Here is a 26,610-nt window from a genome sequence, read left to right as displayed (position 1 = left end):
CCTCATGCTTCATTTTTTTTTTTTAACGTATTTTAGAGGGCTGGGGTGAGGCTCACTTGGTAGAGCGCTCACCTGCCATAGATGAAACCCTGGATTTGGTCCCCAGCACCGCACAGAACGGGCTGTAGTGGCACACACTGCCATCCCAGCATTCGGGAGGTAGAGACAAAAGGGACCAAAGTTCAAGATCATGCCCAGTTGCAAACTGGAAGTTTGAGGCCAGACTCGGCTAGATGAAACCCAGTCTCAAAACAAAATTTTAGAAAGCAATTTTAGATGTATGTTAAATAGAATAACCTTTATCCACTCCAACATTGATTCGCGCTTGATACACGCATGTAACACATATACAGATATGACACATGTACATGGACGACACATGTGCACATACAGCAGAGATCAGCAGACCACTTACCCAACAGATAGCTGTGGGTGCCACGCTGATTCAACACTGCTCTGTGATTCTTCCCTTGGCCAATGTGAGGCTTTGCCTTTAACTCACAAACGGAGGCTCACACAGGTTTGCCGTCCCTGTCTTTGTCCGGCTCTTCACTTTCATGTGCCACAGAGAATACTGTTGATTTCACTGGGTGGCAGTGAGGATATAGAACATACCACCTACTGCATGCTGCAGAGCAAGTGTCAGTGGGTGGTGGTTGCCTAGAACTCATGCCAATCCTCCTGCCTCAGCTTATCAAGTGCTGGGATGGTGGGCATGGAGCCTATAACCACCCTCAACCCATGATTCCTGAAAGCCCAGAGACCTTAAAGAATTCACCATTATGGGGTCATCGGGAGCATGGAGCTATGCCTCCCAGCCCAGGGTTTCTTTCAATCACAGCTCTTCCTTCACTCAAGTGAGCACTCACTAAGCAAGCTGATACTCTCAGGCCATTGCATGAAGTCGAGCCAAGCCCTTCCTGGCTCCTACCCTCCAATCAATGCCTGTCCCCACACACAACCCATGCTCAGCCCCACAAACTCCACTCAACCCTCCTCTAAGTGCGGGATCGTGCAAAGCTGGCTATGCACCCCCTGAAAACACCGACTAGAGTGCCTTTTCTCTGCATCTTGACCTTGGAAAGGGGCTGTAACCAGGGCGCCTGGGAGCCTCGTGGCTCCTCCTCACCAATCAATGAACCACGCTTGCTCCTGGGCTCCTGCGGCTCAGAACAAAATAAAAGTCCCGTGGCCCCCATTCTTTTTATCCCATGGCTGCCTTCCGATAAGCCCCACCAATGACACTCACTCTCGCAATGTCATTAACTTAACACACTTTCTTTCCACTAAGTAAGCCGCAGGCGTTACCATCATCCTATACAATAGATTTCCCTTTTGATCAATAACACCAAACAATTTACTACCTCATTCATTTTAATGGCTCCCTGTTGTATTCTGGTTTAAGGATGCCTCACAGACTGACCAACTGCCTATCAATTGACAGTGGTCCCTGGTTCTCAGTTTTATAAATACTATTATAGTAAAAAAAAAAGGGGGGGGGCCTAATGTGTTTCTTCATAACATGTGTGAATGTCTTCATAGATAAGCTCAAAAGCAAAATGCCTGACCCTGCAAGTCTCGTGTGTGTACACGCATAGGAAGGCCACCACTACCATTTTTCAGGCAATATCTGTTTGTCTCTATGTGTATGTGTGTTTGTGTGTTTGTGAGTCTGTGTCTGTGTGTCTGTCTCTCTCTCTCTTTCTGTGTGTGTGTTTGTGTGTTTGTGTCTCTTCTCTGAGTGTGTGTGTGTGTGTGTGTGTGTGTACAGGGAGGCTACACTGGTTGAATAGTGAGAATACTGGAGACTGGAAAATCCATGTCTCCATTCCCAAGCACAGTTATTACAAGTGTATGCCACCACACCTAGTTTATTTTATTTTATTTTATTTTATTTTAAAGTAATCGATTCTAGGGATCAAATTCACTCCCTCATGCTTAAGACAAGCCCTTTGTTACCTCCAAACTACAGCCCTTTTCTTAGTCTTGGTATTTTCAAAAGCCTTCCTCTCTGTCTGCCTCCATCACTGGACTGGCATGGGATTCTGATGACCAAAGAAGATAGCTAGCCCCTATACAAATGGACTCCAGTGGATGCTAAAAGTATGGAATCCATGCTCCAGAAAATTTCCTGGCACTTGTGCAGGGAGCAGGGGTAGAAATTTAGATCCATGAAAAGACCCACATGAACAGTTGAAGCTCTCAGTACAACGGGACCTTAAGGAAAGTGGGCTCTGCATATCTCTGTGGGTATGGGCTGGAGCCTGCCGAAGAAGCACTAAGAGGAAGCAGAAAGTCTGTGAGGAAGACAGACAAGGTCAGAAAGCTGGTAGATCCACAGTGATAAATGGATGCCTTCAATCCCAGCACTTGAGTAGCAGAAGGTCTATATAGTGAGTTCCAGATTACTAAAGGCTATACAGTGAGACCATGTATTAAAAAAAAAAAAAAAAAGAGGAAAAGGACAAAATTCAAAATGTGCTTTAGAGTCTGCCTTGTGCTGTAATGACTCTATCCAAGGGTTCCACCTGGGTCTAGAAGCTAAATGTCACCCATGCCTGTCCCAAACTCTTTGCCATGGTGTATTACAAAATAGAGATCTATTAAGATCTTGTTATCAAACTTGGGGTCATATCCTGGACCCCAAGTCTGGTCCATCCACCTGTCCTTAGTGAGACAATTAAAAGAGAAAAAAATCAGACTTGAGAGCAGAAGAAGGGGATCCATGAAGAGCAGCAAAGAGACAGGGCAAACCCCTCAAGTCTGTCTTCAGGGTTTTGAAGAGAAATCAAAGTTTAAATAAAGGGCCAATAGTATACATGTCTAAGCAGTCCTTGTCCAGGTGTGGTCTGACAAGTCATTAAAACTGTGTAAAATCTCTCCCTGAGGTAAGTTCCCCTCTGGCTTTCCTCTCTTCCCTTCTCCCGGCATGAGATTCCTGAAAAAAGTCCCATTTGGGGAGAGAACATCATTTGAAACAAATGTCTCTTTCACTTCGCTTGTGTCAGGCTGCTTACAGCTTCCTCCCTTTTAGCATTGCAAGCTCCTTCTGTGGGGCTGATGTGCACCGTGTGGACCAGCCAGCCAGCTGAGTCCCCATGCTCCTTCCTTCTCCCACACCTAGCAGAGGGTGATCAAGGTTTCCGCTGGAATGTGCCTCACCTGTCCTGTGTGAGGTTCTTTGAAAGGCTCTGTTGGCACCTTGTATAATCAGCCCCATCAAGGGTTTTTTTTTTTTAAGCAGTGTGTTTCTACCACAATTACATCTCAGCGATGATCGCTTATATTGTTCCTTGATTGCAAATAAACTCGCATTGTATGGTTTAGTATCCCTAGCTCTGCGCAGCTTCTCTTTCGATGCAGGATGGAAGGTGAGGAAAGGGGTCCCTCCTGTGAAGGAATCAGGGGGTGGGGTGCGGGAGGCTTCCTTCTGTTGTTTTGTCTCTGTTGCTATTTAAGTTGGAGAATCTTGAGCAAGCTTGAAGCCTGATTGGGTAGAGATGCAGACAGGAAGAAAAATTACCGAGGAAGAATGAAAGGACCCTGGAGGAAAGTCCACCTTGAGCAGGGGAAGCACAGCCCTTGTAGCAGCCACTAAAGGAATAAGAGCTAACTGCTCTCCATGCTGGAAACCATTGAGGACCCCTGCCCTTCAGGGCCTTCCTTCTTCTGGGGTCAGGCTACCACAGCTGCTGCCAAGGGAAGACCTGAAGATCTAGGACAGGCTTCACAGAAGGATCTGTGAATCTGACACAGAAGTCTGGGGTAGATCTCAGCCACCCCAGCCAGCACAGTGATGCTGATGGTGTTAGGTACCAGGGCATCTTTGTTAGGGAGCGTCTTAAAAAATCAGAGCAGGAAAGGGGCCCAGACAGGAATTCTGCCTTGACAAATCAGCTTGGGCCCGAACACAGTTCTAACTGAACCCAAATGCAAGATGTTCTCTCTTTGTTCTCTAAGACCTGTGGAGATACCTGACAAGTGACAGAGCTTTAGGGAACCTCTTCTTAGGGAGATAGTGACACTGGACCCTGGCTGAGAGACCCGGTGTCTGTTGCCCATGGTCCATGGAGTACCCAGATGTGAGGTGTATTTCCTGAAGAGTGAGGGGTGAGCTGGTGTCAAGGAGAGCGAAGAGCACGCCTACCTTTCTTCTTTCATAAAAGGGACTATCAGTCACTAATTCAAAAATTGTAGAGTAATAAAAACTACATCAATAATCTCCATAATAATTATAGTCTTTAGTCTTCCCCTTGAATGCATTCCGAGCGATGTCTGATTCAATTACATAGCAAAAAATGTTATTGTGCTCTTGCGTGTTTTCCTACAAGGTGTGATCAAGGGACCTGTGTGCTCACTCGTCTTGTTCTGTGAGAACATGGACACCACTATTCATAGGCATAGGACTCACAGGTAGAGCTTAAGTAGACGAGGGATGCATGCCTGATAGTCACCCATGCACAACACACTTGCACCTCCCGCACATGTGCATGCACGTACAAATACCTACCATTGGGATATATTGCCGTGAGTGGGGGCATTTTCAGGAACTGTTGTGCAAGCCAAACACTGTGGTGCCTGGTGGGTAGGAACCTACATCCTGCTGCTAGAAGGCCTGAGACACAGCACAGCAGGTAGGGGAACTTGCTCCTCAATCATGAGGTGCAGGATTCAGCTCCTAGCACCCACAGCAGGAAGCTGACAGATGGCTGTAACTCTGGCTCCAAGGGGTGGAGTGCCCTCTTCTGGCCTCCATGGGTATTTACGCATGTGTGTGGATATTCATTCAGAGAGAGAGAGAGAGAGAATGCCTTCCTGGGGCTGGGGGCATGGGGAATTGGAGCAGGATCTGGGAGTGGAGGGGTAGCCATATTTCTTTGTATACATTTATATGATTCTCAGGAATAAACAAAAAATACATTTAAAATGCAGCAAGGCTTCCCCATCTCAAAACCCCAGGACCCCAAGAGCCACTGAGTGATCCCTAGCCCCAAATACCATGAAGGTGAGGCTAAGAAGCTTTTCATTGGTTAAGAGGGCAATTAGGAAATTTAAAAGTACTGGTTAGGACATTGATGGCTACAAGAGACATAAGCTCTCAGTGACTCGAGGACCAAGGGAGTGGCTCTGTCGGTGGGGATACGGACCTGGGGAGAGACAAGCTACTGTAGAACAAAAGCTGTCGCTTTATTCCTGTTCCTAGGGATGACATTCCCTGTGACAGTCATGGCTCCTTTGCCCATCTTCTCTGTGCTTTTGGCAACAGTGTGTGCTAGACAGAGTACTGTGTGCTGGAGATTCATCTGAGTATCTTGTGAATCGCCCTTTTGATGATGGCTGTAACCCAAGAAGTTCAATTCTATTCATTATTCACATTTTCCTGATGAAAAATTGAGGCCCAGCCATGCAGATAGCTCAGCGAATAAAGGGCTTGCTGTGAAAACATGGAAACCTGAGCTTGGATCCCCAGAACCCCCATAAAAATGCAGACACAGTGGCAATGAGGGACAGAGACAGGATGGTGCCTAATGCACATACATGCACACACACACGTACACACACATACCAACACTTGCATGTACTCATATATTAACACATTCATATACCACACCAAAAAAAAAAATTGACTCACAGAAAACATTAGACAAACAACCAGCTAAGGAGATAGAGCATCTCATGGCAGTAAACACAGTCGGTTTGCTCACTGGTCTCTTTCCGTGTAACAAGTGTCCCTGGGACCCTCTTTCCCCATAGACCTGTAATCTATACAGCTACCCCAGGATCAGAGCCCAGAAAGGAGGGAGAATTGTTCAGCCAGTCCTCCTTCTATTGTGGTACCCAGTTCCCAAGGGGACAATGCCCAGCCATCTCTTCTCCCCATGGGATTCGGATGTTCTCAGGAAGTGTGTGAGCCACTCAGGAAGAAGTGTGTGGCTGTGCCAGTGGGAATTACAACTGGGCCCTTGAGAGCGAGTGGAAACAGGAAGCAACAGTGCAGAGACAATGGATTTCAGGCTGAGGCATTCGGGGGGTTTAAATACAAATTAGAAGCTGCAAATCAGTTCCCGGTATAAATCTGTACAAATCTCTCATAATAGGAGCAGAGGTTTCTCTTGTCCTTATTTGTACGGGGTGTTGGCATCAGGAGCCTAACCAAGTGTGTCGGTTCCCCCTGGCTTGGGAGATTAAAGATGCTCTCTCCCTAGCTTCTATGACTGTCAGTGCAAGCAGGGGACTGGCACCACGGGTTCTGGGGACCCTTTCAGAGCTTGCAGTAACCCAATCAGTACCCCATAAAAACTGAGAATTGAGAGGCCCCTCCGCGGCTCCCGTCCTTCGTGCCGTGAAAAGGGGGGGCTTCAGAAATCATCTTTTGTGGAAGCTGAGACAGCAGCTCAGGGAACCAGCCAAGAGCATGCATCTCCACACACATGGAAGGTGCAGCAGGGGGCCGTGTGTGTGCCTACAATGACCCAGGGCTACACCCCTTCTAGCACGGAGTCAGCACACATGCAACCAGTCTGCTGGCTGGTATCCCACGGAAGGAACACAGGTGGCTTAGAGGTAGATGCAGAGACCAGAGGCCAGCAGATGTGTGTGGATAAAACACCTCATTGTGTCTGATGGAGCACCCTGTGGTCATTCAAAGGGATGAAGCATGAACCTGTGTGACAGACAACCTGGGGACACTCTGAAAATACAAGAAACCAGGCACACAAAGCCACACTCTGTAGCCCATTGGAGGCAAAGCTGAGACAGGAGGCAGGTGGGCTCCTGCTGGAGGAGGGGGATTTGAGTTAGGGGGTGGTGGGCATGGATAACGGGTGCAGAGATTCCTTACAAGGAGATGAGAATGTTCTAAAGTTGACTAAGGAAGTGGTGTGCATCTGTTTTGGTTGTTCACTTTGTTGGTGGTAGTGATGTTGTTGTTGTTGTTGTTTGTTTGTTGTTGTTTTGGGGTTTGAGTGGGTTTTTGTTTGGGGATTTGTTTTGTTTTGTTTTCAGACCAGGTCTCACTATGTTACTCTTGGTAGCCTGGAACTTTCTATGTAGACCAGACTGGCCTCGAACTCACTGAGATCCACCTGCCTCTGCCTCCTGAGGGCTGGGATTAAAGACATCCACCACCACACTGGGTGGTTGTGAAAGTCTGAGCATTACGAAAATTCATTCCACTGTATGACTTCAGTGGTAGACTCTACAGTACATAAATTATATCTCAATAAACCTGGTGGTAAAAACCCACAGCACTAGGTCTAAAGACTATATAGATGCAGTCCCCCTGAGGACCCATCTCCTTGACCCCACCACCACCAGGCCTCCCCACTCCCTGGGGCCTCAAGTCTCTTGAGGGTTAGGTGCACCTTCTCTCACTGAGGTCAGACCAGGCAATCCTTTGCTGTGTATGCTGCCTGGTCGGTGGCTCAGAGTCAGGGATCCAGGCTAGTTGAGACTATAGTCTTCCTATGGAATCGCCCTCCTCCTTAGCTACTTCCAGCCTTTCCCTAATTCAGCCACAGGGGTCCCTGGCTTCTGTCCATTGGTTGGGTATAAGTATCTGCCTCTGACTCATTCAGGTGCTTGTTGGGCCTCTCGGGGGCTGGGGGGGCAGCCATGCTAGACTCCTGTTTGTAAGCACATCATAGCATCAGCAATAGTGTCAAACCTTGGAGCCCCCCCCCTTGAGCTGGATCCCAATTTGGGCCAGTCACTGGACCTCCTTTCCCACAGTCTCTTCTCCATTTTTGTCCCTGCAGTTCTTTTAGACAGGAACAATTCTGGGTCAGAGTTTTTGACTGTGGGATGGCAACCCCATCTCTCCACTTGATGCCCTGTCTTTCTACTGGAGGTGGACTCTACAAGTTCCCTCTCCCCACTGTTGGGCATTTCATTTAAGGTCCCTCTCTTTGAATCCTGAGAGTTTCTCACCTCCAGGTCTCTGGTACACTCTAGAGGGTCCCCTACCTCCTACCTCCTGAGGTTGCCTGTTTCCATTCTTTCTGCTGGCCCTCGGGGCTTCACTCCTGTCCCCCCCACACACACACCTCCAATACCTAATCATGTTTTCCTTTTCCCTTCCCTGTCTCTTCTCCCACCCAGGTTCCTCCCTCCCTCTGCCCCCTGAGATTGCTTTCTTCTCCCTCCCAAGTGGGATTGAGGCATCCTCTCTTGGACTCTTCGGCTTGTTAACCATCTTGAGTTCTGTGGATTGTATCCAGGGTATTCTATACTTTTTTGGCTAATATCCACTTATTAGTGAGTACATACCATGCTTGTCCTTTTGGGTCTGGGTTACCTCACTCAAGATGATATTTTCTAGTTCCATCCATTTGCCTGCAGAACTCATGATGTCCTCATTCTTAATAGCTGAGTAGTATTGCATTGTGGAAATGAACCACATTCTCTCTATCCATTTTCCATTGTGGGACATCGGGGTTGTTTCCAGCCTCTGGATATCACAAATAAGGCCGCTATGAACATAGTGGAGCACCCGTATATGAACACAGACACACACCACACCAGGCATCCACATATGTACACACACATACACATCGCAGACACTCATCTATGGACACACATGCACATACTCCATCACGGGCACACATGTGTGCATAAACACACACATACAACCACACAAACAGGCACCCACATGTTGACACAAATACGCAAATCACTACTTTTCTGACCTCTACATCTTAGTTTAAAGCAAAGGGAAACACAGAAAGTTACAAATTTGCCCACAGGTAGAGGCCAAGCAGAGTCCATTCCTCCTGTCCATGAAAAACTCTATGACCCAAACTCCAAAGTAGTTGGGGAAGACCATATTGTTATTGCGGAAAGAGAACTGGGTGAGGCAGCTCGGTGGTTGAAGGGGCCTGCTGCTAAGCCTGACAACCCAGGTTCAATACCCAGGTCCTATCAGATGGAAGGAGAAAACCAACCCCCACAAGTTGCCTTCTGAATTCTGCTCATACACCGTGGCATGTGCAACACACACACACACACACACACACACACACACATAATTATATATATATATATATGCATATATATATAATATATATATATATATAATTATTTAAATACCCATTCTTCATCTACACTTAAGTTGGTACCAAATGCAGATCTCTACAGAAAATTGCTTTCTTCTCAAAATTAATTTCTTTTCAATTTCTTTTATCTTGTTAAAAGAACAAATTTGTTTGTATATTTCCTTTCATTTACTTCTTAAGTTTTACTTATTTTTATGTGTGCTGGGTGTTTTGTTTAATGTCTGCGAACCATGTACATGCAGTACCTACAGAGGCCAGAAGAGGGCATCTGATCCCCTGAACCTGGAATTACAGATGTTTGTGGGCCAGCATGTGGGCACTAGGCTCCCTGCAAGAGCAGCCAGTATTTAACTACTGAGCCATCTCTCCAGAGTCATTTAACTTTTTAATTTAAATAAATTAAACTTAAATTATTGAGAATTCCATATATGAATATTGTATTCAAAGATTTCCATGCCCCCTTCTACCTACTCCAGATCCCCCCCCCCCCCCCGCCACCAATACCTTAACCAAAAGAGGTGCTCATATCCCTGGAAACAGGATGCCCAGTGTAGTCTTTAGATGGGAGGAGCAGAAAGAACAGGGTGTATTTGCTCTGTGATCCTTTTTCTAATTTTATTTTTCTTCCACTGTTTGCTGTTTAATATTTGCTGCCCGAGGCACTGATCTTCAGATTTCTTTTTTAGCAACAATTTTTTTCCAAGAAAGATCTTAGGCAGGAGCTGTGACAAACAAAGCATAATTAATGGCTCCAGGGGCAGTTTCCACAGTTGTTACTTAGAGGGAAACCCTGGCTGTGCAGGTGGGATATCTGGTCTACCTCTCAAGCGTCCTTGGCTCCTCTGAACACGACTTAAAATCACGGCCCAACTGCTTAGGTTTCCTGTTGGTCTTCTGATGCTGTGTTCATCTTGTTTTGTAAAGGGGGAAAAACTGTTATTTGAGATTTCGCTAACCAAAAAAACAAAAAACAAAATAAAACCTAGTTTTTTCCAGTCCTGTCAGTTTGTGTCTGCAGGATGGCAGAGGTAAAATCCCATAGACCGTAGCTTCTTTAGCTTCTTCTGCTCATAACTGCTTTGCACCCAAAAAAATGTTCATATATCCCTCAATATGCACATATATAAGCTAGGTTACAGGGGCAGCAAGATGACCACTTCAGTGGTAAAGGTGCCTGCCACTAAAACTGATGGCCTGAGTTCCACATGAGGTCTTTCATGGTAGAAGGAGAGAATGGACTCCAGAAGGTTGTCCTGCAATGTCCACACACCCTCTGTGGCATTTTAAGGTGTGTGTGTGTGTGTGTGTGTGTGTGTGTGTGTGTGTGTTTTAAATCTTGCATAGAAGCACTGGTACAGGAGAGAACCAGAATAATTACTGGTAGAATTTAGTGTCTCGTGGAAATCATGAAAGGATTTTAATTGTGTTTCCTTCAGAAAAATTCATCTTTCAGAGATGCGGGTGCAGCAGGGAGGCGCGGTCACATGGATGATCTACCAGGCATGAGTTAGTCACTGACCCGGGAGGCAGGCTCTTGGCATTCATTATTCTGTCTGCCTTTTAGAAAGTGAAAATGACCTTTAATAAGATTCCAAGGATAAAAGAGAAAACATCTGTGGGACTCAAGCCACCGTCAGGTGTACTTTACCCAGTGAGTCCTGTGAACATCTACCAGGCGGTGCCCACATTGTTAAGGGCAGAGAAGTCCACAGGAGGAGGCTGAGGTGAAGACAACACTGATGATGGCCACAGAAACAGCTCATAGGAAGGGGAGCAGGGCTTGGAGGCCAGCCAGGAACAGAACATTTCCTAAGCTGTCTTGGAACAAAAGCCCATCTAGTTTTTCTCTCAGTATCTCTCTCCATTCACTGGCTTCCCTGTGCATAATGGATTTCTCTGATAATAAGTCAGTGCAAATGGAGGGAAAATGGCCAGACCGGGCTCAGATGCTCAAAAACGTGTATTTCTCTAAGTTATAATTCATGCGTGTATATGGGTGCATGCACATGGTGGCGGCGGGTACTTGTACATGCAGGTGCTTGCTTTTTTTGTTTTTCGATAGAGTCTCTTACTAAAGCCCAGAGATTATTCTGTCATAAAACACACACATATGCCCACACACTCATGCACACACATATCATACATACAACATATATATATACACACATATACACATACATACACTCATACAAACATACATAAACACATATACATATGCACATACACATGTAGACACATGCACAAACACACATGTACATACACATATGCACCTATACACATACGCACATGCACATACACACATATACACACATATATACACATGTATACACACAAACATACACACATGCACACACACATACATAAACACATATACACATTTTAGTCTCTTACTAAAACCCAAAGATCATTCTGTCACAATACACACACATACACACTCACACACACACATACACACATATATACATACAACACATATATACACACTCATACACACACATACAAACATACATACATACATACACATATTCACATGCACACACACATACATACATACACATGCACACACATGCTAAGATTACAGACACATACCACCAAGCTTTTTTACATGTGTGCTGGTGATCTGACTCAGATTTTCATGCTTGTGTGACAGTCACTTTACTGATCAGCTGTCTTTCCAGCCCTCCCACAATATTTTCTGATGTATTGTCAATCATTTCTGAGGGAAAGCCGAAGGGTGTTGAAAGATAAAATGGCCTTTATTTAGAAAAATATGCATATAACTATATGTTCTGTTTTATATAATAGCTATTTATGAGAAGAAGCATAGTTTTAATTTGTCTTTTGTCTATAATATGAGTTAGGGGTCAAGATTCATTATTTTTCACATGTAATACATAAATGACCCAGTGTTTACCGAAATGATCATTAGATACAACATAAAACACATCTAGAATAAGAATTGTCCACAGTTATGACAGCAGAGAACAGTTTTTTTCAGAATTTATAGATAGCAAATAGCCTTGTGTGTGAAATATATGAAGCAAGTGGTGCCCAGGGACACGGTCCCACTCATTTACTGCAGTGTTTCTGGCAGAACCCTCAGCATGCCATGGACAGTCTGTGGATACTTATAAAGATGAATCCTTGCATCTCACCATCCTGCATTGGCTGCTGATTACAGGCAGAAGAAATCCAGGTAGCTCACAATGTAGGTCATCATCATTAGCCCCAGGCAATGGAGGGTCTGTTGTTAGAATCCAGCAAGGATTAGCATGTCTATGAGTGTTGGATAAACATCACTAAGAACAAAGCTTTGTCCACACACACACAGAGAAACAAAATGCATATGCATGTAACCTCATTATAAAGTAGACTACGGGAAGAATGAAGTGTCACAGTAGGGCTGAACCACTCTGTCCAATTTATTATGAAGAATTTATATGTTACATAGCATACTCTGCCCTTGTTATCTATCAATGCTAACAAATTCTAATCCCCCATCCTAGTGTCTATTCCTGTGACAGATGCTCTGATAAAAGCAGCTTAGGGAAGAAAAGACATTTATTTGGCCTATTATTCCAGGTTACAGTCCTCTGTTGTGGGGAAGTCAAGGCAGGAGCTTAAGGTATTGTGTTCACAAGCAAGCATTCAGAATAGTGTGTATACCCATGCTGCTGATGGTCTGCGCATGCTCAACTGGTGCCTGCGCATGCTCAGCTGGCTTCTTTCAGTCTTAGATAGTCCAAGGCCCAGATGACACTCACATTCAGGGTGGGTTCTCCCACATCAATTAATAATCAAGACAATACCCTTCATCCATGACCGCTTGCCAACCTAACCTAGATAATTCTTCAGTTAGAACTCTCTTTTCAGGTGGTTCCAGGGCGTGGCAAGTTGACATCTCAAACTCACACCCGTTACTATATATGCTGAGCGACATGCCAGGCTCGTTCAGTGCACTCTATCATATTTATAATAATCACAGTCTTTACCCATTCAACTCTGAGCTAGAGATTAGGTTCTTCCAGGAAGCCATATCCTTTTTGTAAACACAAAGTCATGAACATGTTTGCTAGTTAGATTTCTCACAGACTTTACCTTGCCTCTTTATCCTCGGAAATAAATAAGGATTAGAGCAATTCCTGATACTTCATCTTTTAATTTTGCAAAGCCAAGGCTCAAATGAGCGAGTGGCAGCTTTCCAAGTTCAACTTCAGCACTCTAAACGGTCCGTTCTCTGTAGGGTCAGGCAAGACCCTGAGCCGCCTCTGCTCTTGCTTCCTGCTGACCTGCAGCTGTCCAGGCGGGAAGTGAGCCGGGCATTGCTCTCCAGGCTAACATGCAGACTGACCATTCTATGGGAGGAGGCAGCCATTCTGTGTGTATTAAATTCAAGTCCCTGGGAAGAAGCCTGGGAAGAAGAAAGGAGCTCTAGGTTCAGTGGAAAGCTATTGAGGAAGACACCCGTCTTAGTCAGGGTTTCTATTGCTGTGAAGAGACACGGTGACCACGGTAACTCTTACAAAGGATAAACATTTCACTGGGGCTGGCTTACAGTTCAGAGATTTAGTTCGTTATCATCATGATGGGAGGCATGGCAGCATCCAGGCAGGCACGGTGCAGAGAGGCAGCTGAGAGTTCTACGTCCAGATCAGATGGCAGCAGGAAGAGAGAGAGACAGAGACAGAGACAGTCAGACAGACAGACTGAATCTGGCTTAAGCATCTGAAACCTCAAAGCCCACCCCTACAGTGACACACTTCCTCCAACAAGGCCACACCTACTTCAACAAGGCCACACCCCCTAATGGTGCCACCCCTTATGTGCATATGGGGACATTTTCATTCAAACCACCACAACACCTGACATTGGCTTCTGCCCTCCACACTCATGTGCACATGTATTCACACACAAGAATAAATTAAAATTAAAATAACCCAAGCCCCCCCCCATCTTGCTGATGAGGATCTCTGTGGCCAATTCAACCTCATTTTGATGGTCATTGCAAAACTCACCCACTTTCCAAAGAAAGAGGGTAAAACAGTTCAGAACTAAATGAGCTTACAGACTTCCAGGCATCGTCCCAAACCACTGAGCCACTGGCCCACCCCAGTTATGCAAAACTGTGTTTTACATCTGGTGTTTGATTTGCTACACAGTTTAACAGAAAAATAACTTTATCTATTTTTTCTAATTAAAAGAAGTGATGTTACAATCCATAACTACTGCAGCTCTGCTTTGGTAAATTAATGCCTATCTATTGTTTTTAAATCACAAAAGTGAACATGGCTATAGAAATGTAAAATGGTACTATTTCATTTTAATCTATTTAATTTTCCCATTCTTGAATTACATAATGGGGTTAAAACATTGAATGGAATTAATAGAATGAGTATTTAATTAAGCAGTAATGAGTTTCTAAATGGATGCTTGAGGAAACTGGCTTCACGGTTATGCAAGAATCAGATAATAGTCTTAACAAAGAGTATAATAACTGTGTTGAAATGTTTTTTTATATATTTAAAGATTTTTTTTTCAGAATTCTCACAGGAGTATTTGAACATAACCCAGTTTCTTGACTGCTTCTAGGCAAATCTAAATGCATTCCAGTAGCTCCCAACACCCCATACCATCGAACTCTGCCCACAATGCTCTGTCGCGGCCCATTGTGAAGTGATTCTCAATGGAGCCCCTGTGTTCCGCCCACACCCTCCTTCCTTCCTCCGGCCTCTCAGCCTCTCTGGAGGCCTGGTCTTAACCTCTGCTCTTTCTGGTGCCAGGAGTGAATGCTTTTGCTCTCTTTACCTCGTTCAGGTTTCTCTTCTTTCACTTTCTGGGGAGTTCTTCCCCGATGCGCTTCCTCAAACTGGTATGGGTACCCACCCCCACCAGCACAATGCTGCAGGCTCTCCTAGAACTATGCCCCTTTTCTTGAAGCAGTGAACATCTTTTTGTAGTTATACATTTCTTTTCTATCTGCTTCTCTTTCTGTTCTATAAATCCACTATAAAATACACTATATCTGCTTTGCTTGTTAGTCTCTGGATAGATGGATGGATGAATAAAGGTAGAGGGTGAATTGTTGAATGAAGGATAAATAAAAGATGGACAGATGGGTAGTTGGAGAAACGGACAGTTGAATTACTAAATATATAGATGGAAGTTGAGTAGTTGGACAAAAGATGGACGGAAGATGAATGGAAGGACAGAGGGATGAATGGATGGATGGATGGATGGATGGATGGATGGATGGTTGATGGATGGATAAATGGATGCATTTATACATTGATGGATGGATGGACAGATGGATGGATGGATAAATGGATGCATGGGTACATGGATGAATACATGGATGGATTCATAAGTGGATGGATGATGGATGGGTGAGTGGGTGGATGGATGCATGGATGGATGATGGATGGAAAATGGATAGATGGACAGATGCATGGATACATAGGTACATGGGCAGATGATGGGTAAATGTAGCTATCTCTAAGAACATGTGAGGCCAACAGTGTTGGCACACACCTTTATCTCCAGCACTTGGATGGCAGGTGGATTTCTCTGAGTTCAGGTTAGCTTGGTCTATAAAGAGAGTTTTAGGACAGCCAAAGCTACACATGGAAACCCTGTCTCAGAACAAAACAAAACAAAACAAAACAAAACAAAACAAAACAAAAAGACAAAACAGAACATGTGAGGTCCACAGAATGTGCTCGTGGGAATTTCTAGGACACCTCTCTCCCCCATTTCATATGGATTGCACACATTAATATGGTGTCCTATGGCAGCCCCTTCAGTAGGTACAACAGGCATGGAAACCTCTCCATTGTGAGAGAAGATGCAGTCTTGACTCACACACTGGTGGCTTATGTATGACTTTATCATACATAAACTCATTGGTCCATCCATCAGATCTTCAAACCTGACCATATGCTACTCACTGTGTTTTGTTCTGAGCAGCAGATTCTTGTCCTTCCACCAGCTACCACTGTATTTTAATGATAGGCCCTGAGATGGGAAGGGGGCATTGAGAATCAAGGAAAACTGTAATTCATTTCCTCATACCATAGAATGTAATTTTTAAAGGCCATAAAATTATGGAGAGCTCAATGAAGGCAAAACTTAAGAATCAATATCTCAGCCAGGCGTGATGGCACAAGCCTTTAATCCCAGCACTCGGGAGGCAGAGGCAGGCAGATTTCTGAGTTTGAGGCCAGTCTGGTCTACAGAGTGAGTTCCAGGACAGCCGGGGCTACACAGAGAAACCCTGTCTCAAAAAAAAACCTAAAAAAAAAAAGAATCAATATCTCTCTCATTTATTATTCTCTCATACAATACATCCTGATCACAGCCCCCTCCTTCCACTCCTCTCATTCCTCCCCCCACCTCCCCTCTCCTCCATTTTCCTTAAGGAAAGAGCAGGCCTCCCAGTGGTATCAACTGCACAGCATAACAAGATGTGGTAAGACTAGGCGTAAGCCCTCATATGAAGGCTGGATGAAGCAACCCAATATGAGGGAAAGGGTCCCAAGACCAGGCAAAAGAGTCAGAGACCCTTACTCCCACTGTTAGGGATCCTACAAAAACCACAGCATGTATTCAGAGGACCTAGCACAGACCTATGTCGGCTCTGTGGCTGCCACTTCTGTGTCTGTGAGCCAATGTGAGTCTTGCTTAGTTAATTCTTTGGGTCATGCTCTTCTGGTATCCTACGTCTGTGATTCCTGCTCATTCCAGCCCAAAGATTTATTTATTATTATACATAAGTACACTGTAGCTTTTTTCAGACACTCCAGAAGAGGGCATCAGATCTCATTACAGGTGGTTGTGAGCCACCATGTGGTTGCTGGGATTTGAACTCAGGACCTTCGGAAGAGCAGTCAGCACTCTTACCCACTGAGCCATCTTGCCAGCCTACTCTTCTACTTTCTCTCCAAGCTGTGACTAATGTTTGGCTGTGGGTCTCTGCATCTGCTCCCATCAGTTGCTGGATTAGCACTCTCTGATGATGATTGGTCTAGATGCCAATCTATGAGTAAAACAGACTATCTTTAGGAATCATTTCGCCAACTTTTTAAAAAAAATCAGTCGTGTTTGATTCTAATCTTGGTCTCTGGGCCATCTGGCTTCCAGTTCCTGGCCATCCAGGCAGGGTCAGATATGGGCTCCCTCTTGTGACTTGGGCCTCAAGTTAGACCTGTCCTTGGTTGACCACACCCACAAGCTCTGAGCCACACTTGCCCCAGCACATCCTGCAGGCAGGAAAGACAGGGAGGTTTGTTGTTGAGTTGGTGTCCCAGTCCCACCACTAGTTACAGAAGATGGCAGGTTTGGGCTCATGTGTCCATCATTACTAGGAGTCACCCTCCAGGTGACCCTAGAGCCACCCTCATAGGTTCCAGGAAGTTTCCACTGCACTAGATTTCCACATTGCTCTCTAAATGACCCCTGTTCCAGTCACCTCTTTCAATATTCTCTCCCCCCAATTCCTCCCTTCCCCACCTGATCTCTCCTGTCCCCATGTGCATGCACGCACAAGCACTCACACACACACACGTGCACACACAAACACACACACACATACACACACACATACACACACATACCTCCCTGGTCTACTGACAGAGTCTATTCTAATTCCCCTCCCCAGGGAAATCCATGCATTCTCCCTATCCTCAAGCCCTCCTTGTTACTTAGCTGTGAATTGTAACATGATTATCCTTTACTTAACAGCTAATATCCACTTCTACGTGAGCACATGCCATGTTTGTCTTTCTAGGTCTGGGTTGCCTTGCTCAGATTTGCCTGCAAATTCAGACCAGAACTGATAGCATGGCTATAAGTCATTTAATAGATATAATATATACTAAAAGAGTTTTTAGCTTGCATATGGTCCAGGTGGCCCAACAATGGCCGTCTCCCTGCAAAAAGGTGAAGAATCTTGTTGTTCAGTCCAGGAGGCTGGATATCTCAGGAACCCCAGCCTAGCCCTCGAATCATGGAGGACTCCCAGAGAGCTGATCTTCAGTCTACATTAGAATCCAAGAGAGGCTGTTTTAATCGCTGAGAAGGCCTGCCTCAGCAACAGGATAGAGGAACTCACCAGCAAGAAAGAGGGCAAACAGGCAAAAAGCCACCTCCTCCTTCCATGTCCTTTTATGTCAGCCACCACCAAGAAGTGTCACCCATGTAGGCTGTGTCCTCCTGTTTCAGGTAGTATGGTTAAGAAAGTCCCTCATGGACTGGGGAGGTGGCTCAGTGGTTAAGAGCACTGACTGCTCTTCCAAGGGCCCTGAGTTCAAATCCCAGCAACCACATGGTGGCTCACAACCATCTGTAATGGGGTCCGATGCCCTCCTCTGATGTGTCTGAAGACAGCTACAGTATACTCACATAAAATAAATAAATATTTTTTAAAAAGCCCCTCATGGGCATGATTTTAGTTGATCCCAGGTGTAGTCAAGCTGCAACCACAATTGGCCATCACAAAAGCCACCAAGGAATGAGAGATCAGTCTGACTCTGCCTTCCACATTATGCAGGCAAGCAGAACATCAGGTGTCAGCTGATGACTCTGCCCCTCAGTCCCTCTCAGTCCCTCAGTGGTTTAACTTTTCCGCATTCTCTCTCACCCCTCACTTCTGCTCCCACCTCCTGTATTTAAGACCATTCGTTTATTTGACAAGCGGCTCCTGAGTCCCTTCCATGCCCTGAGCATCGTGTAAGGAGCTGGTGCCAAAGCCTCCAGCCACCTCAAGCCATTATTTGTATAGTGATGTCCTCTTGACCATGAGACACTCATCTGCTCTGCCTGGGCATCCTCTCGATTATGTGTTAGACGTAACACCCTGTCCATCTCTCCAACCTGGAGAGTTCAGGCCATAACACATTCAGTTTCCTAAAGAGCCCGCATCATGAGAACAGCAAGGACCACAGCTATGAGGAGGCACAGGGCTCAGATGTCCAGCTATAGATTTACCAGAGGAGTAAGCTGAGTGGTGGGTCCTACATGGCCTCCGCAGCAGACTGATTGAAACCAAAGCTTACTAAAACTCAAGATAAGAAGGTGTGGTCCTTGACTGACAGTAGGGCTTGGGAAGGAATCCTGCCTTTACTTTCTTCTCTCCTTCATCTTCATCTGCAATCTGAAGGGGTTAGGGAGGCCTGGTGTTACCAGGGCCCATCCTGAACACACGGCAGACAGAAGTTGTTGATGACATCGCTCATCCCCACTGAGCCCAGAGTCGCTGAAGGCATCCCTAAACACCAAGACCAGCTGCCTCCTCCATCCACAAGGGCCGACGGTGACACACCCAGACTTGAGCCCTTCATGCCTCTCACCCTACTCTGTACATTAGAATTATCTGAGCTTCCTCTTGAGTCTTTAGTCTAACCCTAACCAACTGAAATGGCATAGGACCCAGGAATTACCATTAAACCTCATAGGGAACTCTAGCATGCGGGTAGGAGTCAGAGTCACAAACGTGGTTTCTGGCTCAGGAATGCTGTAGCTGGTTTTGGTTTTGGTTTCTGGCTTTTTCCGTTTGTCTGTCTGTTTTTTTGTTTGTTTGTTTGTTTCGCTTTAGTTTTGGGTTTTGTTTGTCTCCTTTTGGGAATGGAAGGACAAAAGGACAGTAGCAACTTTTCCGTAAACAGGAAGCAGAGGAATGGCGGTCAAAGTAGTTACCACTAGAGCCATTTCTACGTGACAGCATCCCCCGTGGTCCTCCTCCAGCAGCCAACTTCCACGCTGGTATACATCCTCAGAATCGTATGAGCTGCCCAGGTTTGCGCAGATGATGCAGACAGATTAGTTTTCCTCCCTGCCCCCCTCTCCCCCCCACCCCCACCCCCCGAAACCAAGCCTCAATATGGAGGCTCGTGATTAATGATTTAAAAGTCAATGAATCAGTGGCTGTTTGCAAAACCTCATCTCTCAAATTACTCCTCTTTGAACACAAGGCCCTTTTTGACATCACCGTACCGTGTCTGGATTCTCACTGCTACTAATTGAAATTCCTGGATGTTTCCTCATCTTGTCAGCTCCTTGGCCGTGCCTGTTCATGAAATATTTGCAAAGAGATTACTGTCCACCTGAGTGTGTCAGAGGTAAAACGCCAAAACAATACTTCACGTTTCCCCGCTCAAAGGAAATGTGCTCCTGATGGCTCAGGAGATTCTCTGTCGGTGGGAATGCTCATTTTTCATGGATTGATTGATTCCCACCACACCCACATACAACAAGTGTTTGAGATGTGGTACAATTAAAACCAAGGCTCCCAGCTGCAAACATCTCTGTTTCTTAGCAAAATAGTCTTTTAGTCTTGTGGGCTATGGAAGAGAAACTAGGCAGGGCAGGATTGATTCTCCTCATTAGAGAATAGGGCAGGGTGTGGTAGGACAGGATGGGAGGCAAATATTATGGGTCCAACCTCAGGCCCTCTACTTAAGTCCTGCCATCCGCCGATCAGGTCATCGTGAGTTCGAGGTAGGCAAAGCAGCAATAACAACACACATAAGGGCTGGAGAGCTAGCTCACTCAGTAAGGTACTGTAGCCCTAGCTTGAGACTATAAATTGGATCCTTATAAACCCTCATTTAAAAAGACAGCCATGTACTTATAATCCCAGCAACGGGGAAGCTGAGACAGGAGGGTCCCTCAAGCACCCTGGTCTGCCAGTCTAGCACAAACCAATGAGAGACACTGCCTCAAAGGCACCGAGGAATGCAGCTAAGGCTGCCCTTACCTCAACATACATGGCTACACCCATCTCAATATTCACCACAGACACACATACACACTTAATAGTAAATCATGCAAACGATGTATGCAATGGCTCACACTCCATGGAAGCTCACTTCCTATCCAACAGTAATTCAGAAAAACAGTGCTCCTGGCTCTTAGCTGACCCCCTCCATGAGAGACTGAAGGCCCAAGTTTCCTCATCCTGTGACTCTACCCTCCCTGGGGTCTCTTGACTGTGTGCTTTCAACCAGGCCGAAGGAGAAGGAACTGGAAAGAGGGCAGTTTTCACAACCTCCTCCTTAACCTGGCAGCATCCATCCCCGGTGTCCTGCGTGAGCTAAGTTTGTCCCACAGCCTTGCCTGAGCCCAGGGGAAAGCTGATTTGTGGAACATAGCTTCTTCTTGACCATCATTCCTGTGTTATTTGTTATTAAATGAAATGATATGTGTAGCATTCTTTATGTAGTGTACCCAGGTAAGCTCTGTTCTCGGCGTCTGCTAGATACATTTCAGTACACTGACTATGGCCACCTGCTTTGTCTACAGTTTCAAGCCACAGTGGAGGAGGGAGCTGTGGGGGTCATTGTCAACTTGACAGTGGAAGACAAAGACGACCCCGCCACAGGAGCCTGGAGGGCCGCATACACCATCATCAATGGAAATCCTGGGCAGAGCTTCGAGATCCACACCAACCCACAGACCAATGAGGGCATGCTCTCTGTGGTCAAGGTAAGGGTGCCCCTCGGAGGTGTCTCTGTCCTCCCATGAACACTTAGAGCCCCATGAAAGAGTTGAAACTGTCATGGCTAGATTCTGCCATTTCCCCCTGGAAGCCCAGAGAGGAACGTTGGAGGCTTAGAGACTTCCCTGATTCCATTCTGGTAGATGGCCCTGTTTGTTTCTATGACAGGGAAGGACAATAAGAGAGGGCAGAGTAGGAACCTTGATCTCAAGTCCCTAGACAGAGCGCCTGCCCACCTTTTCTGTGCCTCAGTTTACTTATGTATGAGAAGCCACAATTAATGTAGCATCTAATTAAGGATGCTGGGTCCCTTCTGCTTGCTGTGGTGAGGGGTCATGGTTTGGACGCTGCCTTAGTTTCTTTCTGAGACTGTTATTGAAAAATAGATAGATAGATACATACATACATACATACATAGATACATACATACATACATACATACATAAAACTATGACAAGAGCCACTTAAGAGAAGAAGGTTTAACTTTGTCCATTATTGGGGGTGGAGGGGGGTGGACATCACAGCAGCAGGGGCTTTAGACAACTGATGATACCACATCTATAGTAAGGAACTAGAGTGCAAGGAATAAATGTACCCATGATGTCCAGCCCCCTTTCTGTAGTTGGCACCGTCTGAAACCCCTGCCTAGGGAATGGCCCCACCCACAATGAAGAAGACCTCCCAGGTCAAATAACGTAATCAAGATTATCCCCCACAGGCATGCCCAGAGCCCCGCCTCTGGAATAATTATAGGTTCTGTCAAGTTGACAGTTCACACTGACCGCCACCATGATGGCTGATTAGCAAGGCACATTTGTCACTTGAGGTTCGGTAGGCTGGAAATCCATGACCTCAGCACCCAGAAAATGCAAGAGGACATCTACATCTGTATAAATGATACCTCCTTATTCCTTCTCTGTGCCTTGGAAAGGGGGAGCCAGCTCCCCCATTCACAGAGGCTATGTCCCCTGACTGACCAGCTTACCTCCTAATGACCCCTACTTGGGCTAACACTCTCACATAGGAGCCTGTGACTTCGGGATGTGAATGGGGGAGGAGCATTGCCCAACCCATAGCACTGTGAGGACTTCATGAACAAATATGTAAAATGTTCAACAGAACCAGCTACTTCCAGTCTGTATCCGTTTGGTACGGCAAGTGAGCATACATTTTGTGTGTGACCTTTGTGATCTGCCGTGACCCCTGGCTCTGGTATTGATATGATACAATTGCTCAGAGGACTCTACACTAGGAGACTATCTACAAAGATGAGTGCGGCTTGATAATTGAAAGTCCATCAAGGGCCTCCGTGAGCAAAACTGAAAGTGCCGTCAGGACTGGCAAACCCTGGGCCTCAAAAGGAGACTCCACCTCTTATCCCAGCTTCTAGAGGCCAACATGGCCCGAGCCTCATGGCCCTTCTAATGTCTTCAGATCAGACACAGCCTCTCAGTTGCTGCTCCTTGATATCTGTCATCCTGCCAACCACATCTTCTGCTCAATTGCTCTTCCACAGAGCCGTGTGATCCCATCACGTCCACTGAGTAGTCCGAGATAATCTCTCATCTCGAAGTCTCTCATTTAACCAAGTCTACAAAGTCATTTTTGCCTTAGACTCTTAGAACTGAGAACTATGGGAATGTTATCCTGCCTACCCCAGAGTCTGTGCTGGTCTGCCTTCTGTTACTGTGGTGAGACACTGGCCCAAAGTAGCTTGGGGGAAGAAAGGACTTGTGGCAAATTATCCTTCCAAGTCACAGGCTATCACTGACAGAAATCGGAGCAGGATCTCTCTCTCTCTCTCTCTCTCTCTCTCTCTCTCTCTCTCTCTCATCTCTCTGAATCAGACAATTATTCAACAGAGTTTCTCTTCTTCTCTGGAGACTTCTGTGTTGTGTAAAATGGACAATAAAAAATGACCCAGTACAGAATTCCGTCAGCAACTGCATCATATCAGTACCAGAGCCATTGAGCATGGCAGATCACAGACATACCTGATTTCTAGAAGACACAGAGCCTAAGTTCCTACCCTTCCCCACCTCTTGGACACCCCAGTTCTTCCTCCGTAATAATACAGTGACAGAGCTGTCAGGGGAACCTGTCACTGGCCATCGAAGGCTACTGCTTTCAAAAGGGTAAAGGCATGATATAGCATCACCCTGGCCATCCTCTGGGTCTACAGAGGATGCTGGTAACTTGTCAGCCTACAGCTTCATGGATAAACTTGACTAGATACTTATCTCTAATCATGTATCCTGGGGTGGGACTTGGTGGTCCCCAACATGTGTCTGCCCAGACCGGAGGGAAATAAATGCCATGACCAGAAGCCACCTAGATGAGGAAATTGTTTATTTCATCTCAAAGGATACATTTTTTTCAACTTTTTATTGCTTCTTTGTGAATTTCACATCATCACCCAATCCCACCTTCATATAAGGGTGCCCTCCACCCTTGCAACCTCCCTACCCCCAAAACATTAAAAAAAATTTTTTTAAACCTCATCATGGAAACTGTAGTGTGTCACAGTGTGTCCCGTAGTGTATATCTTTGTCCACACGTCTTGATTAGCAAATGTTCATTGCAATGAGTCGGTGGTCTGGCTCCAGACCTCTGACCTGTGCTTCACTGTCAATACTGGACCATCACCAGGACTCCTCTCTGACATCTGCCAGGAGCCTGCCCTGACCTTTAGGGTTAAGTGGTGCTGAGTGGGTAGATACAGCATCGGACAAAAGTCAAAGACTGATGATCCCTGCCTTGCCCTGGTTTCTTTCTCTGTGACTCTCTCTTACTATTTTGTCCTAATAAGCGCTGGTTTCTTTTCCCTTTTGCTGCCCAGTTGAGAGAGAGGCTTGGAACTCTTTAATTCTTCATGAACCAGAGAGAAAAAGCAAAGAAAATAAAGTCTTTTACACAGGCAGTATTCACAAATACATACACACTCATACACACACATACATTCTTGTCGAGCCTGGCTACCTGCGCCTCATTAACTCCACAAGTGTTTATGCATACTTACATACATACACATATATGTACACATGTATGTATAGGCAGGCAGAGCCCCAGATGCTACATACACTTTCTTCCTTTTCTCTGGCCTTAGACCTTCTTAGACAAAAGTTCTTTAGAAAATTACCTCATAGATAAAATGTTACACAAAAGGGGAGTTACAGAAGGATGTTAAAAGTAGTGGCCTCAAAGCAACAGTTTCACATGACCTTGCTTTATCATAGTGCACACCTGCGGCTTCATCCTTGGACCTGACCTAGATTGAATATTTTTCCTTGATCACCAGTTTGTCCCAGGTCTATTTCTCTTCTTAGTGTAATTGTAAAAGCTTACTGTATTCCTTCTTATGCAGTTTTTACTTTCTATTCTATGAGGAGGACGCACATTCTATTCTTGATTCTAACTTTATTATATCTTTCTAAAACCATCTCTTAAAACTTTCTTCCTAAAATCATTTTAATCAAATCAGGAATTCTATGAAATCATTATCAGGAACTATGAAATCATCAATTTGTCTATACAGCATTACTACACGATGGTACATCTTCATTGATCTGAAGAAAATCTGCTCAACAGGGTGGGCTAATGCCCAGGGATCATTAGACTATTTAATAATAATAGGAAAAAGCGTATCAGCTGTAAGAAACAATCTGAGATGACATCTCTTGAGACCTTGCCTCTCAGAGCTCACATATGCTAGGCCACTGAAAAAAACACTGGGCCACCTCCAGGAAGGCCACCTGCTAGCCTCAGCCTCTCCTAGAAGACTCCTGACAGATATCCCTGCAGGTTACCTCTTACAAGATCTTCATCTGTCTCCTGATTTCTCTCCCCTGAGAATGCACCACAGGAAATGACATGGCCCTAATCCCTCCCTCTGGTTCTGGGATCCCACCCTGAGTCCTCTCATACACACAAATGCACGAGGATGCACACCTCCCTCTATTTTGTACATGCCCTCAACATAGTCTGGCCCAACAAATCAGAGGTTTCTGTCTCCTTAAGTGTCCCAGTTAGAACGAGTAACTATTCCCCAACTGTCTTGGCTCCCTGGCACTTGTCTGAAATTGTATTTAGCAGGGTTGGTGATAAAGGGTATCTCTTGGCATGGGCAAAAATCTGTTCTTAGAACCAAAGGGAAGAAGATTCAGCAGTGAGTTATTCTCAGGTTAGTGGGATAGGAACAAAATATAACAAGGCAATCATATCTTGTGAGGAAGTCAAGGCAGGGCAGCAGCTTTAGGAGTGAAGCTAGGTCTACCTGTTCCACCTGTCTACCCGAGTAATGAAAGTGGGGTGATCCCACGCTCTGGTGGATCCCAGGCCTTGGGGGTCTCTCCTTCACTGAACCCCCAGGGATGTTGAAGTCATGAGTTATGGGTTACAGTCTGGAAACCTCACAGCATCAGCATTGCCAGTGACTAAGGCTCGAGTCGGGGGCGGGGGTGTTCATTTACTTTTTCCATCCAAAACACAATGGTGTTGCACCAAGTTCATGTTTGCTTGTGCCCTGTTCCTTTTCTGTTTGTTTGTTTGTTTGTTTGAGAAAGATTTTTAGCCCAGGCTGACCAATGACCAGGTATCCAATGACCTTTGTTCATTTCTGTTGCTGTGATTTTTTTTTTAATTGCCCTGAAAAGAAGCAAATTAGTGGAGAAAGGGGTTTTGGTTTGGTTTGGTTTGGTTTGGCTTGGTTTTGGCTTATAGTTTCAAGTTATAGTCTATAATTGAAAGGAAGTCAAGGTAGGGATTTAAGACATCCACAGTAAAGAGCAGAGAGATAAATGTCTGGACCCTTGCTTGCTTGCTTGCTTCACTCTTACACAGTCCAGGGCCCAGCCCCCAAACTTCCCATGTTCAGTCTGGGTCTTCCCACCTCAATTAAGTATCAAGACTGGGACTACAGGCAGGCCCATTGGCCCACCTGATCTAGATAATTCTGAATTAAGACTCTCTTCCCAGGTGATTCTAGATTGGGTCACATTGAAATGAAATCCTGATCCTCTTGTTTCTCTGAAGCACTGGGATTTCATGTCCCACCATGCTTGGTCTTGT

General features: G+C 45.5%; 1 protein-coding gene across 1 annotated transcript in view; it reads left to right on the top strand.

Annotated features, from left to right (window-relative positions):
* The window catches only part of Cdh13 (cadherin 13), a 1,034,078-nt gene that overhangs the window by 922,745 nt on the left and 84,723 nt on the right, over positions 1–26,610 (top strand). Inside the window, exon 9 of the mRNA XM_021169677.3 lies at positions 21,348–21,530. Within this exon, the coding sequence (XP_021025336.1) occupies positions 21,348–21,530 (183 nt within the window). The remainder of the gene's footprint in view (positions 1–21,347; positions 21,531–26,610) is intronic.

This window comes from Mus caroli, unplaced genomic scaffold (assembly GCF_978045245.1).
Source record: "Mus caroli unplaced genomic scaffold, Mus_caroli_1 scaffold_10, whole genome shotgun sequence".
NCBI lineage: Eukaryota > Metazoa > Chordata > Mammalia > Rodentia > Muridae > Mus > Mus caroli.
Note: the sequence above shows the minus strand (reverse complement) of the source record. Positions and strands in the feature narration are given on the sequence as shown.